The sequence below is a fragment of the Chroicocephalus ridibundus genome, chromosome 2 (assembly GCF_963924245.1).
Source record: "Chroicocephalus ridibundus chromosome 2, bChrRid1.1, whole genome shotgun sequence".
In the NCBI taxonomy this organism is placed as follows: Eukaryota; Metazoa; Chordata; class Aves; order Charadriiformes; family Laridae; genus Chroicocephalus; species Chroicocephalus ridibundus.
In genome coordinates this window covers 90,838,112-90,855,610 of record NC_086285.1, presented here as the reverse complement: position 1 = coordinate 90,855,610, position 17,499 = coordinate 90,838,112, and the positions used below count along the sequence as shown (strand labels likewise).

Here is a 17,499-nt window from a genome sequence, read left to right as displayed (position 1 = left end):
AAGAAATAAAATAAGGATTAATGACAACTCCCTGGCTCTTTTACTGAAATTGGACCATACAAGTTATTTTCCCTAACTGCTTGTTATGGTTTAACCCCAGCCAGCGACTAGGACCATGCAGCTGCTCGGTCACTCCTCCCTCCCCCAGTAGGGTAGGGAGAAGAGAGAGAAACGGAGGGAGGCAAAAACACCCATGGGTTGAGATAAAGACAGTTTAATAGAACAGTAACAGAAGGGGAAAATAATAATAATAATAATGGTAAAAGAATATAGAAAATAAAGTGATACAACAACACCTGATGACCCATTGCCCATCCCATCCTGAGCAGTGATCACGGATTCCCACCCCCTGGCCAACCCCCATATATATGCTGAGCGTGACATCTGTGGTATGGAATATTCCTTTGGCCAGCTTGTTCCGTCTATGCTCCCTCTCAGCTTCTACGGGAAGCTGAAAAAGTCCTTGACGAGTGAAAACATCACTTAGCAACTACTAAAACAATATGGGTCATCAACATTATTCTCATACTAAATCCAAAATACAGCAGCTACTAGGAAAAAAAATATAACTCTATCCCAGCTGAAACCAGGACGCTTGCTTTTTGGCCTAATCCTTCTTACACAGCTTGAAGAATAAACCTGTTGGCAGCAGTGAGAACAGCAACAGCAGCGACAAAATTTTCCACAGTGGAAAAATCCATTTCCATCTGAAAAGTGACAGGATACAAGGCAGAAGAGGTCAATGTCTATAATGTTCTAGTTGGAGATGAAGGCCTCTACAGCTGGGGAGCTTTGTGGGAGGAAGGGTCAGTAACAGCTGGTCACAGGTAAGCAGCAGAGAGAATATAATGAACAGCAGCGATGGCAGGAACTACAGTCCTTGGGATCTGAGACAGAAATGAAGACTGGTGAGCCTCACTTATCTTTCCTGAAGCCTTTATAGAAGCTTTGCTTTCTGTTTTTCCGTAGATAATACCGATGCTATACTTGGCTTTTATTGCAAATCTTTAGAAGGTTTGGGTTTCTTTGGGCATTAAACTTTGCATGACAAAGCACACAGCTCAGGTACCCGTCTGAGCCCTGGCAGAGAGCCAGCGGTAGGATTGTGGGCTCTTTTAACAAAACCCACCTTTGTTCTGAGATAGGGAGAACTATGACCCTAAGGGAACTCTTCAAGTAAAGTAATTTGAAAGGTGACGTTAGACTTAGCTCTAAAAGCAACATTTCTTATTTGATTTCAAGATGAGGAGAAGTTGCCATTGGTATAGATGATTGATGTCATTAATGAAAAATATATTCCAATCTGTTCTTGAAAGGCCTTTCAAAGAAAAGCACTTTTGATATTACTGCTCAGTTCTGTTCTTCTCTTCAAGAAACTTATGTGTGACTACAATTGAAATATAACCTAGAGAAACAGTGGTAATTGTTTCCTAAATCATAAAATCAAGGAATTAACTTCTATTTTCTTTACAGAGAAAACCAGTGAGGAAGTAAAAGGAAAATCTCACAATTACATTCATTTAAACCTGAACATTTTCCTGTTTCGTGAATCTTATTTTCTGAGGAAGACTGAAACAGACAATTTTATTATACGAGAACCCCATGGCACCGCCTAAAAAGAATGATACCTACACGTATTTTCTGAGGACATAAAATGTAGCAGGCTGCAGAACTGGAAAGTAGTCCCCTGTACTGAGGTGTCACAACTCTTAAGAGATGTGTCTGTGCCCTGTGCTTTGCCTGATGGGACAAACAAAACTCTAACAAGTATTAAAGGAGTCGCGCAGGTAAACAACTCGGGTATTAATACTGGGCTGAACTCCACTCTGTGTATCTGTAAATGACAATATTAAGGAGCCTAAAGAAAAATTTGTTTTTACATTTGTGAAGAACCTTTCCGATAGGTAACTAGCTTTGTATAGCCGAATGTGTATGACCTATTAAAATAATCTGAAGCTCAATGCCATCTCTTCACAGGGCATCTGGGTAACCAACTACTTTTATATCTTTATTGTCTTCCATTTCTTTGAAGTTTTCTTTCACAGGTTCCAAATCCGTGGTGGTGTGCAGCACTTTCCGTCTTTCAGATGTTGTAAATCATTACATATGAAGATTCCATAAGTATGCCCTGGTTATTTACATGTAAAACACCGTCCATCATGAGCGTGATCTTCAGAACTATATCATAAGATATTTCAGAGGATAAAAGCTTCCCTGCTGAGGCACTTAAGGAATGAGCATTCTAAAAATAGCAGCCCGAGAAGAGCGCAAGATCTGTTCTGAGGGACAGGACAAGCAGCAGGCAACAGCTTAAGCACTGCAATTGAAAAGAGATTATGAAAGGCATTACCTGGAAAAATTTAAAAGTCTTGCAGAAAAACGATGAGATTATTGTAGAAGAATATGTACGCGTGTAATACACAGGGCAGCAGTTCAGCACATAGGGAGACAATGTATGGTGAAAGGACACGTGAAAACGTTCTCCTGCAAGCTGCAGAAAGTGTTGCTGAGCTTAGTTTTGATGGGTGAATTCTGACTAACCTGAGGAACACAAGATGATCCTGTTGTTGAAGAAGAAAACAACCCCAACAAAACACCGAAGAATGCTGATTTTTCTTGACACAGAGAAACAGTAAACGGAGTATTCCTGACTGTGACACAGTCCAGAAAATGACCTGGGTTTCCAGTTTTCCTACTTTTCATTAGTAATGAAGGTAGTGGAGTCCTGAAAAACCACAAGACAATGATGGAGCCGAAGAAGCAGAAAGAACTTTTTCTTTTTTTTTTTACATAATTGGACTGTGTGGTTTCCAGAAAGAAAGCCAACTGAATATAGCTGTATGCTCATTTTTCCGAAATAAATGGACAAAAAAATTACCTTTACCCTTACCCCATTTTGAGTTGGGGGTCAAGCTCTATGCTGTTAATATAAAGGCACAGTTACATGAAAAACATTCTTCTGTTTTTCTTTTCCATTTGGTAGAGCTGCTTCTGGCATGGTAATCTTGCTGATAGAACTCAGTCACATTTGTTTTTAGTAGCATTCCCCTTATCTTGATAACATATTTTAAAATGTTTGGTACAGTCGACAACAGCCAAGGATCATGGAGTGAGAATAACGCGCTCTACAGAAGGCTTACAAGGCTCACAAGGCTTCCCCTGAACTGAGTAACAGCCACAGGTGAGAACTGGTACATGGCAAGACAGGGTAGGCTGTCCAGATTTAAAGGAAAGGAGATGAAAGAAGAAAAATAGGTAGAAAAATACTTCTAATGTTTGTAAGGCAAAGTGGTTCTTTGCACCACAAGATTAATTATGGAAAGAGTAAATTTATTTCCTTGCCACAGAAAAGCCTAGTGAACACAAACCTGAAAATATGTGCATAGGTTTACTTTTCTTTGGATTTTAAAAATTATGTTACACCCTTCCACTAGACAAACACAAGCAGATCTGACGAGACCTTCACTGTGCTGCATGCTGATAATGAATGCTCATAGAAAGACAAAAGATATCTAAGAGCAGGCAGAAGCATGTAGATTGTAAAGGAAATCACCAAAATCAGCCAAAAGACATTAGTTCTTTGGCCTGGAGGAGGAGAAAGATCTTTTACAGTAAACCTTTGAAGTACAGAGGAGTCTGACTGGAACAATGAAACAGTCAGTGGTACAGAGTTAAGAGTATGAACCTGAGATTCAGAAATCACAGAAGGAATATAAAAGGAAGAGTTGAAAAAGACTTTATATACACTCTGTGTGTGTGTGCATGCGTGTGTGTTGGTAAACAGAGCACCAAAAGAGAAAAGTGAGTTGCAGTATGACCCATTCATACCCAGACGTGCTATTTTTGTTCCTGCACTTTGAATAATTGCAAGTGTAGCATGTGGAAACTGTTAATTCAGGAACAGAGACGATGACTTTTTATGGGTTAAAATTTGATTGCGTTGGCGCTTTTTATCTCGCTGTAGCCTAATACAGAAATCCCAACAAAAGGCCATAATAAGTTCAAGTTATCGAATGACTGCACTGTTTAACTAGAAGAGTAGATGAAATTAAAGTCTTACTCGTCATGAGCGCTACATTCTTCAGCACCTGAATCTTAGCTTGTTAATGTTCCTACAACTTTTCCACATTAACACAATTTGCATTTATGTACTCAGGAATATTTTCAATACTGGTTTACATCGTTTATTCAAATACCTTGTGCATCTAATTGGTTACTCAAATGAATATTTCCTTTCAGCAATCTGAAACAGAAATAAATGGCAATGGAAAAGACTAAGTCGGAAGAGATGGAGAACTACCTGCTGCCAGCACAGGTCATTTGAAAAAGTTCCTAAATCAGTAGTTATTCTCATTGCTATTTAGTGTGTGTACTGCTACAACCATGTCTTTCTCTGTAATATCGTTGTCAGCACTCCCCACATTTTAAGTTGTTAATGGGAAAACAAGGAGATAAATACACTTTCAAAGACAACCCACCTACAATAAAAACCCGCAGCACCTCAAATAACTTGAGGAAACTATCAAGACTGTACTTCTCAATCTTTGCCTGGTAATGACATTAAATATACCAAAACATGCATGCTTTTTTAAGCATTCACTGATATTGCCTGATTCAGGCCTGTACGGTTTTCTCTCAACATATAGTGGCAGAATACAAGACTAACTTTGAAGCAAATAAGTACAAAAATATAAGCCTGATGTTTGCTTGCATCAAGGCCTCTCTATACACATGTGGCTGCGTGGAAGTACAGTGAAAAATTTATGCAGATTGCAACTGAATGTTAAGACTTACACTTTTCATTATAAACGACTTCCTTCTATCGACCGAGCAGTTTGCAGTATTTATGGCTTTCAGAGTGTACCTGTGACAACAGTTTCCAGGTGCCACCACATAATGTGCGACTTTCTCAAGCAAACGCATTTCCTTTCGTTACTCCAGAGCCATGCCCTGCTTTAAGCTCCCAGCTAATTAACAAAGGCAACAGTTTTATATATTATGCATCATGCACTTAATTTCTAATACAGTACATTAATTATTTATGTTTTAAATGATGGGCACTTCATCTACTCGCAACACAGCTGCAAGTATCTTTCATTACCTGATCTTGTGATTTCTTTTTCTTCTTCTTCTTCCCCCAGCACCCTGAACTCTCTGCGTCTTTTCCATTGGCATCACCACAGAGTAATCCATCAAGTTCATCTGTTCCCATCTGCTGTCCCTGAGATGTTTCTGCAGCTAGCCTGTATGAGAGGTTCCTCAAAATGCACACACAGTTTTCAACGGTCTGAAAAGTGTGACACACAAAAAACACCACAACAGAAAACAAAACCAGAAAATAGTTAAAATCCTTCCCTTGCTCACTCTGTATACAAAGCAGAGGAAATCTTATTGAACTTTACACAAACATTTTCCCAGCAAAATTCTTATCTGCTCATTTCTGAGTGCTCCCCAGGTAACCACAGCTTAAGAGATTTAGAAATTTTCATGGAAAGAAATCAGTAGTCTGGACAATATTTTTTTGTAAGTTTTTTTATTGTCATTCTAAATTTCACGCTGGAGCCCTGTGTGAAACAGAAGCCAAGGTAAAAAGCGATCAAGAGAACCTGAACACACACAGAATGACAGCAAACTCCCACCTCAGTGAATAGAAAATGCTACAAACACAAAATGGCAGTAGGTTGTGGGTCTGGTTTTGTTTGTTCTTACAACCAGAAATAACCTTTTTCTGGCATCAATTCTATGTAAATTACCAGAAAATTGGGATCCGAGTCCCATTTCACAAGTACGTGTAGCACGAACAGATAATGCTTCCCAAGTCCCAGAAGTAAGACTAGAAATCCGAGAGTCTTGCTGCTTTCACTGCTTCTACCCAGGCTGCAGATACCTTAGGAGCCGCGCTTCCCTTTCATCCATTTGTGCCCTTAAAAGTTTATGCTTTCTGGCAGGAATCCAGAAATGGAGTGAGACCCAAGTGGAGGAAAAATCACTGATAATCCAACAGAACTTCTGCAGGTCTAAAAGATGCTCAGCTTAGACTTACTTGAAGGCTACTCAAGGAGTTAGTTCAATTTGGTTTGACTATCCCTAATAAGAAGGGTATTGGCTTAATTTTCTGGAGGCAGGGAAAGCATGGTTAATAAAGCCAGTCTGTACCTATCTGTATTTATTTCAACTGTTCCTAATGCTCCATGGAGATACAAAAAACCAGTCACTACATCCAGCTCTGCTGCTCCATTAACCCAGAACGGAATGAGTGGGAGGCTTTCAGCTCTGTCTTGCTCTGCCATATTCACCAGCGAGGCCAACAGATGGGGATTCATTTACTTTCATATACTGTATGAGCTTATGCCAGGTATGCACTTGGAACACAATTTTTGCGATGACATTAAGTTCCGGAGATGATATTGAACTCAGACTCACCTAGACAGGAATATTTATTTATTTATTTATTTTAAACATAAATGAAATTTCACATTACACTTGGACTAATTTGAAATCTCCAGCCAAATCCATAAACACACGTAGAAATATATGTACCTATGTGTGTGTAGAACGTGTTCTCAGCGCACCTTTCATACCTGAAAGCTTTGCAGCCTTCACAGTGACCATACATTTAAAAAAAAAAAAGTTTGCTGCCTCTTCTGCTTTTCTTTAAGATTTCCATAAGTGAATTTTATTCGGTCTTGCTAATACTTACTTCTGCGCAGCCATAGCGCGCTGAAGTTGAAGCTTTGTGTTTGTCGATTACGGTTCTAAATTTTAATTCTCCTTTTTACAAATAATGGTTTTCACACTTAAAATTCTCATTATGTTGAAAACAAATAAACTGAGTCCACTGCAAGAACAACGTTACCTCAAACTAAAAACTTATAAGCAAAATTCCAAGGCTCAAACACAACCAACACCTTCTTCACTGAGGTGAACGCTACAAGCCAAAGAAGCTGGTTCTGGTCATCCAGTTGGACAAACTTCACTCCTCCTTGACTTGTAGCTTTGAACTTTCAAGGGTCCTTGTATTCATTATTCCTACAGATATTTCTCAGTTTCACTGTAAGGGGACTAAATATAGTTCAGGAGTCTTTCTATTTTAATAGATCAAATTAAAATTATGAAGCGTAACTTTGTCAGGTAATGCTGTCCAAGTCACTCATTTTTAATACTTTAGCTTGAATTACCGTAGCTTTTTCTTATTACACATTTATATGAAACTGCTGCTAAGAAGCTCGCAATGCTGCTAAGATTTATGCACTCTTAACTTCACCAACATGAGGAATAACTTTAACAACAAATCCGCATGTGCTTGCAAGTCCCCCATCCTCTTTCAGAGCCTGCAAGAACAGGGGTCCGTTTTTCAGTATTTCAGTTTTTGGTCACTAACAGTATTACAAAATTATCTAATAGGGCAATTGTCGTGGCATTTGGAAAACAGCATTTATTAACTGTAAAATAAAGTTAAATTTTTTTTTGTGCTAATAGCACCATTTTTGAAACTAGATTAAAAAGTGATTTAGAGTCAGTTATTTTGATATATAATTTAATTAAAATTACATTCTACTTTGGGAAAAAGATGCAAGGTAAGAGGCTACACTATGGTCTTCTGTATTTAGCTGCACGACTGCTTCATGTCATACGGTTAAAAACCTGTTAGACAGGAGGTTCGAACTACTAAGGCAGGCGGAATAATTTTTCTCTCGTTTCTTCATTTTTTCCTCCATATATGACTTAGCCTGCAGTTTTTGCAAGTCATACCAGCTACAATTGAGAGTATAAACAGAATAGTCTACTAAACAGCAAGAGGCAAAACGGGGAGCTTACTGCACTCCTTATTTAGCCTTTTTAAGAGTAAAACAATCTTGAAGTCAGTCGGGTCACCTACAAAGAAACTGGTGGAAGAGCAGCAGCTGAGCTGTGAGACGGGGCATAAACTGACTTCCTCCTCCTCCTCCATCCACCTCCCGCTCTGCTCCAGTGAAGCCTCTCTAACTTCTCCTTTCTGTTAGGCAAGCCGAATCAGGGAGCTTTGAATCAGTCCCGGGGCCAGCTGTTCCGAAGGTGATGAAGCTGAAGAAGCCCCCGTGCTGGGGGGCTGCGCTGCGGGAGGTGGGAGACGCAGCCCAGTTTGCTCTGAAACCTGCTGCAAGTGCGGTGCCCACCTTGCGGGTGGCATCCTCCCATCCTCACTCTGTTAAACTCTTATTAATGGAAAAATGATTACAGAGTAGTGGGTTGTGGGGTTTTTTGGGTACTTTGGGGTGGTTTTTTCTCCTTTCAAAAACCAAAACCATTGCCAGCACCACATGCTACAAACCTCTCAGAATTCCAATCTCCCTCCCCTGAATTCATAAGCAAATTTTACCTGTTTGGTTCAGGCTAATGACCACAAAGTTGTGGAGATTACCCCTCTGCAATCTATAAAGCTACAGAAATGCATGGATAACTATCTGTGAAGGATCATTTAGAAATACAAACCCAGTGGACTTCAAAATTTTTGCTATGCTAAAGGCACCTCTCCTTCTTAGGGGTTTGCAAATGGACCAAGGTTGCCCTAAGGCAGCAACTGTAATTAATTTAGCACCGTATACTGAAAGCAAAGGGTATTTGAAACTAGCTTTTCTCTCCTTCTCTGGAATACTTTAATGTATTACAAATCTTCAATTTGTAAATGCTTGAAGTCTTTTTAATTAGGCAGTGCCTTTCACCTTTGGAGAAGCATGTTCATATCCTAGTACTTCAGAGAAATAAAGTTGACATAAAAATACATCTTAAAACAGTTGTTATTGAATGCATTCATTGATCCTCTTCAAAGAGGAAATAATATTGGTATTACTGCAAAACTGCCTATTAATTGCACAAATTTTTTTGATTTGTTTGCCTTGTAAGCCTACCTCACTGTTATTAGTTCTGTCTCATGCAGAGTACCGAAAATCAATTTTAAGGCAAACCTGGCAGAGCAGTGTAAGGAAGTTTACATGGAATATGACATATTTGCTCTTCTTAAACCACTATCATGTTTTCTCCCTTAATAATTCAAGTGAGAGTGTGATGCACTTACCTGTGCATGTGACACAGGTAGACACAAATCCAACACTTAGCACACAAAAATACACAGCTCAACAGAAGGGAAAGAAAAAAAAAAAAGGGCTAAACTAGGCTTTGCTAAGGCATTCCTCACAATCCGTTTAAAAAAAAACCAAACCCAAACCTGTCACTTTATAGTTCTGATGTGCCCTGAATACCTGGATTTCTTGCTCCTCAAAAGACAAAGATGACAAACCTTACTATCAATTTCACTGCTCCCCAGAGCAGACTGGATCACGTACAGCAATGCGTCCGTCAGGCCGTCACACTCCCTCATTCTTCGGCGGGCCTCCTCTCCAGCAGAGCTGACATTCCTGCAAGGCAACGGCAAAGGGTCACCACCTCCACGGCTCCCCTCCCGAAACGCTCTCACAATTAACACACAGATAACCACGCTCGGGTTTTTTTTCTCCTTTCATCAGTTCAGAGCTGTGAATAATGAAGACAGCTGTGAATGAGCTCAGGAAATGTAACACGGAGGGGAACAAATGGAAGTCATCAGGTCCTCCACAAGAAAGGGCTGAGAGGCCAAGCAGCATGCGCCCACCGGAGCTGGGAGACTCACTGCCTACTAAAATTTGGAGAAGGGCTGATCATTTTTCTTTCTTTCTTTTTTTTTTTTTCAAAAGTAGGTTTTGCATTTGTGAGAAAGCATTTTAAAAATGTGCATATGTACATATAAATCAAGCTTTGAAAAGTCTAGAGCTTTTGCCAAAGAAATCTCCTAGGATTTGAAGAGCCCAGTAGCTAGGGCTCTTAACCTGAGAGAAAAATAGTATCAAAGCATAACATAAAACACCTGGTATTGCTTGCTTCTCATTTTACATGAGTGTTTCCTTTTCCCTCTCATTTTCAGAGAACATTAATGCCTCATTCTTCTCTTTGCATAGTTGCTCACAAGTTGTTTTACACTGCGAAATTCAAAACCTCAGCTTATTACAGTAATTGTGTTCCTCAGACAGGGCCAGAGGGCTTTCTGAACGCCTTTATAAAAACACAATTAAAACAAAATTTACTGCATAACATAATGTGTCATAAAGTTCAAAATATTGATATATAACAAAACAAATATGTATGAATGAGCATATATAAATGGAATCTATATTTGCTAACATCACGCCTCCCTGAAAGAAACTGCATTCAAATTTGCACAGCAGTGTGGATTTGGAAATGGGTGAATTAGCAATCTCAGGAATGGGGTAAAACTTTTCACATAGTCTCCTTCAGTAGAGGAAGACAACCCTCTGCTGAGGTGCCTCCTCTGTAGCTCCTCTCTCCCCACTACTAAAGTTTACACGAAGGAAGAACAGAGAAGAGCACACCAGTCCTACGTTCTTAATGCCAATGTGTGGAAATGGAAGGGAGGCCATTGGCCCTTTGATTTGGGAAGAAGGCAAGGCATTTTCTTCCTCTTCTACTATTTTCAATTGCCTTTGCATTAAAGAACGAAAAAGGACGAGACTCTGGGGGAGGGGGAAATGAATTTTAGACGGAGGAAGGTGGGAGGACATAAAGATAGTTTCTTTTCAATTCTTTCTTTGCTCTACCTACTTCATCCTGTTCTGCTTCCCTATCATCTGAAAAGAAGCAATTCTGTTACCACAAAGCACCAAGTTTTCCTAATCAAATAATCTTAGAACTGGACAATCCCCTAGCCCCTCCAAAGCAGGTTCCTAATTGATTCTGCTCCCTAAACACACATGACTTTCCATCTATACTTGCATCCCCACACAGTCCTAATCAGTTCTGCTCTCCCCCACATAAGCTGCCCCAATTAATTCAATACTGTTCCCTTCACCTCTGCAGCCAGACCAACAAATGAAGCACTAGAATGAATTCCTTTATCTCCCCAGCACACAAATTCATGCTTTCCATTCTCCTTGATGAGACTCCCCAGTTCAGCCCGCATCACACGTCAGAAGTGTCCCCTTCATAATGGCTTGCAAGTTTTGTGTTGTCGTCTTCTTCTTCTGGTCCCTGAACTATATACCTCTTCCCCGCTCTCTCTGCTGCTACAAGAGCAGCAGATGAGGGGGTTTCCTCCAGTTCATGGGGAAACGCTCTTCTGTCATCCAGGAACTGGGGTCTGAAGAGCATCAACTGGAAAAAGTCTTCCACTGTCTCTCTCTCTGAAGTGATGGAAACCTTTTGATTTCCCTTTGGGTGACAGAAATCAGAAGGTAAAATTACAGAGCATGATCTTCCCAAAACTGTTCCTGTGCCTTATATTTGCAGGGCTGAGGACTTTGCCTAAAGTGGATTTTGAGTAGACTGTCCCCTTATTAAAGGCAACAGCTCCATCTGAAATTCCTGAAGGGCAGCACACATAGGAAAAGCAGAATCATGGATCTGAAACGTGCATTGGGTGTGGGCAATGAGGACAAGGGGGACTGGTGGACTTTTACCTGAAATTCTACTCTCCCACCCTCCCGGAAGATAAATAAAGAGAGAGAGAGAGTTATATCCAGCCCTAAAAGAATAACCACACAAATTACAATAGGAGGATGCTGAGGAAGTGTTCTCAGCACACCACCTTTCCTTGCACCACCATCAAAAAAAAAAAAAAGCTGAAATACTACTTCCTTTTAAACAGAAGAAGATGTAACAGTCTGTACTAACATAATGTGTCCAGGCTTCTTCATTTTCTGCAGTTACATAAAGTAAGTGCAAGCTTTCAAAATATACAGACTTAGACACGGGTAGAAACAGAGATACATTCTCCCTGATCTTTTCATTGAGGTGATTTCTCCTCCTCTCTAGCACGGCCAAATGCACGTCACCTTGACTCTCCAGAGCCTGCAGAGACTGGCAGCCTCTCAGCTCCTCTCCAAGTTCACCAGAAACTCCTCCTCACCAAGACAGCAATGCAGACAACCTTATAGTCCCTGAGCTGGGAGCTGTCTGCCTCTTTCATTTCCTGCCAAACAAAGAACACGAAGCCTTTATACCACATAATACAGACATACTAGGGGCCCATCTTGCGCAGACAATGCGTTTCTTTGCCCTGTGTGGAGGAGCTGTCGAGTTCAGTTCTTCTGTTTATCACCCTTCCCCATTATGCTCCAGTTGCTTCTGTAATTAATAGGTGAATATACTGAATTCCCATGACTGCTTTTCCTTTCCTTTTAAAAGTCTCTGTCTAGTTTCTCCACTGACTCAGCTACAACAGCCCTCCCCATATTTGGCATATTTATTGACGTGGGAAATAGCTTAAAAAAGAAGAGAAATCCAAACCTTGCATCAACATTTTGGCAGAAATAATAATTTGAGCATTTAAAAAGAAACACACCCCGTTATCTAACTATTCCCATTTCACCTCTACTGAAGGAATCATTGTTAACTGAGATCTTTCACAGAAGGTCTCTAATACCACCGCGTTCTACTACTATGTAGTTCTACGAAAGAGAAGCAAGTTACAGATTACTTGAACTGTCAAAGAAAACACACTGCCATCTTAATTTTCTTATTTCTCATTGTTAACTCAAACATGCTGTGGGTGTCAGTGTGACAGGGAGTAAGACACGGTTTGTCATTTGTGAATTTACAGGTCACTGTGCAAACCTTAAACCGGAGCATTAGTAGTACCTACTGTCAGTAAAACACCCCAGTAAGCAAGCACATATTTCTCCAGCGTTGGTCTCCAAACAGGTGAAACCACATTTTCTGATTCTTTTTAAAAAGATGTGGAGATACAATTCACAGGTTTTCAGGAAAACAGTACTTCTCCATGGTAACAGCAGCCCAGGAAAACCTTCATTCCCTTGTGAGCTTTGATACTTTGTAGAAGCTCTGCTCACAGGGTGTATGTGAAGTGACATTTTGAATCTAACAGGATAAGGAGTCTTTCAGGCCTCCATAAACCAGTAACATTATTTTCGAATGGAATCTAGTCACACAGGAATACCAAGAATACCGAGTGCTGAAGAATAACTCTCAGTTTAGTCAGCAGGTCCCATTCAGACCTCCAAAAACCAGTTATCATAAAGAGCTGCTTCTCAGGAGAGGAATACCAAGAACAGACAGTCAGAAGAAGAGCTCAAACACATGTCTCATCACAGTGCCGTTTTCTGAACAAATGTAAGACTGATTTTGCTAATAATCTAGGAATGGAAAGAGAACTGCAATAATCCAGCTTCAGTTTTATGGGAAGATGTGTCACAGCTGTCATGTCACCACCTGATAACTAACAGCAGGCATGACCCTCCAAACATACCTAAGGGGTGTCAATCCAATGCTCTATGGATATGAATTGTGGGGTATAATGGAACGCACTGTGCAACACATACCTGATTCCTGTCAACTCTGGCACTTAGGTTATTATATATAATTGGTGGGATTTGAGGTGGGGGAAGATGGGTGGTACCGACTAATGTGTTTCTTCTATAGAGTAATTTTCCATACACTCATACAAACTGTGAGAGGCTTTGAGCAATGTCCTTATGACTAAGGTAACTAAGTTCCACCTGCCTTGTCCAGGGGAGGGACACGGAGTTCTATGGGAAGGTCATCCAGAAAGCCAGTGTGCTGCGACACAACTCCTCTGACTATGGGACAATTTAGCAAGCTGTTGACATTACTCCCAGTGGCAGTTCTACAAATCTCAAAGACAGAATTAAAGTATCTACAGAAGCACCTGCCCTCCTTGAGCATGCTCAGGTCACATCAAGTACTTTGACCTTTCCTGTATCAGCTACACGTCTGCAGACTCCAGAGCTCACTGCAGTCATGGAGGATAATTGTTGACAACCAATTACGACTATTTAGCAAAGATGAAATCGAGATGGGTCCTCCTTAAGGCTCCACGATAAAAAGAGGAAGCATGTTTAGTATCTAGTATATGTGACATTTTTGCTATGGACTGATGTGATATAAGAAAGGAAAGACATGGGAAGGGGAATATCCTAAACCAGGTGGAACTCAAAAGTTATCTTCGGTACAGAAACTTCAGATTATTATTTCAAAAAATTTTGTATAAGATGGACTAATCATAACAGCCTCAATCTTTTTCATCCTCCTACTTGCTATAATTATCACCAAAAAGAGATTTTTCACAGAAAGGGGGAAAAGTTTATATAGACCAAGAATTCAAGAAACTTCATTGATGTAGGAACCATGTTTATGTTTCCCTGAGGATAGCTAGCAAGGGAAAAACCCTCGGGAAAATACTGAATAACCAAGCTGCAACTACTCATCTTTAAAACACACATATACATTAAATTTTTTTTTAAAAATCCTTGACAGTGGCCTCCTGTATCTGTGCTCTCCTATATGCTGCTTATTTTTATTTCTGTCTGATTGACTAAGCATTCTCCTTCAGGGACAGAGCCTTGTCTCGGTGTCAAGCTGGCATCCCCAGCCCCGCTGCAGTCTGCAGCGAGTGGTGACGATTCTCTTGAGCTGGTCTGCAACATAGCAGGTGATCATGTAAAAGCTATTACTTTTTCTGTGTACTTCCAGCTGTTTCTAGGAGCATTCAGGCTCTTTGCTGCAAGGGTCTAACACAGGAACACTTCCAGCAAAAAGAGGCAACCAACAGCATGCACGTATCCGGCAAGTGTGCTCAGTCATCACCAGTCCCTTGACAACCGCACAATTTTACAGGCTCTTTATAACGGAGTAGACCTTGAGTCACATTGGCTTATCTTCACATTTTCAGTGCAGCCTTTGGACATACTATAAATGGATTCGCTGTAGTAGTTACGGTTACTACTGTAACTTTCAGACATATTCTAATTTTTTTTATCATTATTTGTACACCAAGACCTTTTTGAATCATCCCTTACTGCTGAGAACTAAACTAGCAGATAAGAGTAGCTATTTCTCAGACAACATACACATTTAAAATAAGCAGTGAGTCAGAAAATAAGAAAACACAAGATGGTTCATCTTCATTATTACAAGTTTCTAAGAGTTATGCTTACAGTGACTACAAAATCAGCTTATTGTTCGGAAGTAATAATAAATGAAAATATTTTTCAGTCACTGCCACAGATCCCCCCTGCAATTTTGCCTGATTTGAACAGTATTAGCAAGATTTCTTCTTGCTAAATGTTCTTAGTACCAGTTATAGACTTCTTTACCTACAAGTTGGACTTCAGAGTGGTAATAATTTATTGATCCTGCATGTGGATTAATAATAACACAGGTTTTGGGGCAAATTCTCTCCTATTAATTAGAATAGCTCAACTGTAATTAAAGAAGAAAGACCAATTTATATCAACAAGGAATTTGGCCCCAGATCTTTATCTCTTAGGTATTCATTTCACTTTAAAAGCATACTTTGCAATTAGACGAACATCCGACAGTCTAACGTGGATACAGTCTTGGTTATTAACCTTTCTATCAAATGCTATGACAATGTGATTTAGCTTTGATTATTCAGCCATACCTTTCATTTTCAAAACATCAGAGCAATTAGCCTACCAAGTCAAGCACTCAACAGGTAGTTTTTACTGCTGTGCTTCTGCGTGTCCAATCCTTAGGCTAAATGCACTCTTTTTAATGAACGCTCTGTGGGATCTGTGAAGCAATTGACTTCTAACATAATGTTTGGCTATTTTGATATGTTTTGATATGTGATGGAAAAAGAACACAAACTGCCATAAACACCTTAAAAGAAATTGTCTCCCTAAAACAAAATAAACAAAATTTTATGGCATAAAGTATTTTTGGTAAGGGCTCATGGTATAATGAACGATACCCTCATCTGAAAGAAACAAAAAATATTTCTAACTCTCCCCCTGCCTTTTGCTATGTGTTTTTCATTTGAAGTGCAACTTCTATTTATATACTGTGCACAGAATTATGTATAGTGTATTCAGGAAATGTTTTAAATTATGGTACAAAGAAAATCCTGCAGCAAATTTCTGATTTGATATTTCATTTCTCTGCCATGTAGTATCTTGCTCCATAAAAATCACTAGACTCATTAACGCTCAGCTCTTTATGCATATATCAACTTTTAATGCACTACCTGCAGGAGGTGAGTCAGTTTGACCAGTGCTCCTTCAGTTCATAAGAGCTGAAATATTGTGCCACTTACTGCCCTTGGGAAGAAGCTGCTGTGGTGCAGACTCTGAAGACCATAATGGGAACAGTTTAAAGACGTCAATGCGAAGACATTTTTCTCCATTTGGAATTGTAACGTTTCCCACTCGACTCTTTCCCAGGATTTAATCAGATGCTTTGAACAAAAAAGTTGCTCCGCATGTGTTAAAGGCCTACTGCACACTGGTGTGGTGTGGCGTGGCGTGGCGTGGTGTGGCGTGGCGTGGCAAGGCATGGCATGGCATGGCATGACATGGCATGGTGGCCCCGGCTGGCAGCCGGTGTGGTGGCCCCAGCCGGCATCCAAGCACCACACAGCTGCTCACACATGGTCAGAGACTGGGGCAAATCTAGGGATGAGGAAAAGGGGACTTTCTTTCTTCAGTCAAGTCTTTTCTTTTTCTTCCTTTTCTGGGGGAGCACAATAAACTGGCCAAACCTAAGACTTTCGAATGGCTGCCTTTTCCACTGAAAAGCACAAGGTTGTTTGAATTTAAATGAGAAGGTATCAGGTATAATTCAACCATTACTTTTGCTTCAACACACACCGTACGCAGCCAGTAGCACTTTGCAGATCTTAGGAGAGCTTTATTTAATCTCTAATGGTAGTGCCCAAACTGTTCACTGTTCCCTGACTGTGCCATAACCACCTGGTATCTCAGGACTGGAAGAATGTAAACACAACAGCATGTTGAAAAATGCTATGAACTATAGCAAACCATAATAAAAAACAGAAGTGGCGAATGTAGGAATAAATAAGATATGCTAAGGGGAGTCAAAAGGGCTGATTCACAATCCTACCTTTGCACTTCAAAGATGAAATGCATCAGCAATAAGCCTGTTAGACAAAGGACAGACTGATTGATAATATTTATTTAACTTTTCAAAAGACTTTCTACAAGATCTCTAACAAACGTACTTCAATGAATATAAGCAACCATGGAAAGATGGATAGATAATTGTTAAAATATAGTAAATAAACGGTCAGTTCTCGCAATGGAAGGTGGTCACCAGTGGTGTAATTTATTCACAACCTATCAGAAACAGATGAGCCATGAAATGAAAGTTTCCTGAAGATACTAAGTTATTCAGAGTAATAAGTTAAGCGCTAACAAGGAAGTACTGCGGGACTTTGAAATTAATGTACATAAATGTAAAGGGATGTACATGAGAAAAAAATCCCATATATTTCCGATTTTACTTACAGTATGTTGGGCTCAGAACTGACCACTGAAACCTCGGAATTACAACAGACATCCATGAAGAGAGAGCTCAATACTCACTAGCAGACAAATGAGCGAAATGGACAGTATGGCATACAAGGCAGGTGACATAAACTACAACAGAGTATACCACTGTATGCACCGTCCC

At 40.0% G+C, this 17,499-nt stretch overlaps 1 protein-coding gene across 4 annotated transcripts in view; it reads right to left on the bottom strand.

Moving 5' to 3' along the window:
- Positions 1–17,499, bottom strand: part of CTNND2 (catenin delta 2) — a 680,238-nt gene that overhangs the window by 94,023 nt on the left and 568,716 nt on the right. For all 4 annotated transcript variants that reach the window (XM_063326147.1, XM_063326148.1, XM_063326150.1 and 1 more), the window contains 2 exons: positions 9,278–9,395; positions 5,102–5,287 (listed from right to left, as the gene is read on the bottom strand). In XM_063326147.1, the coding sequence (XP_063182217.1) occupies positions 5,102–5,287; positions 9,278–9,395 (304 nt within the window). The remainder of the gene's footprint in view (positions 1–5,101; positions 5,288–9,277; positions 9,396–17,499) is intronic.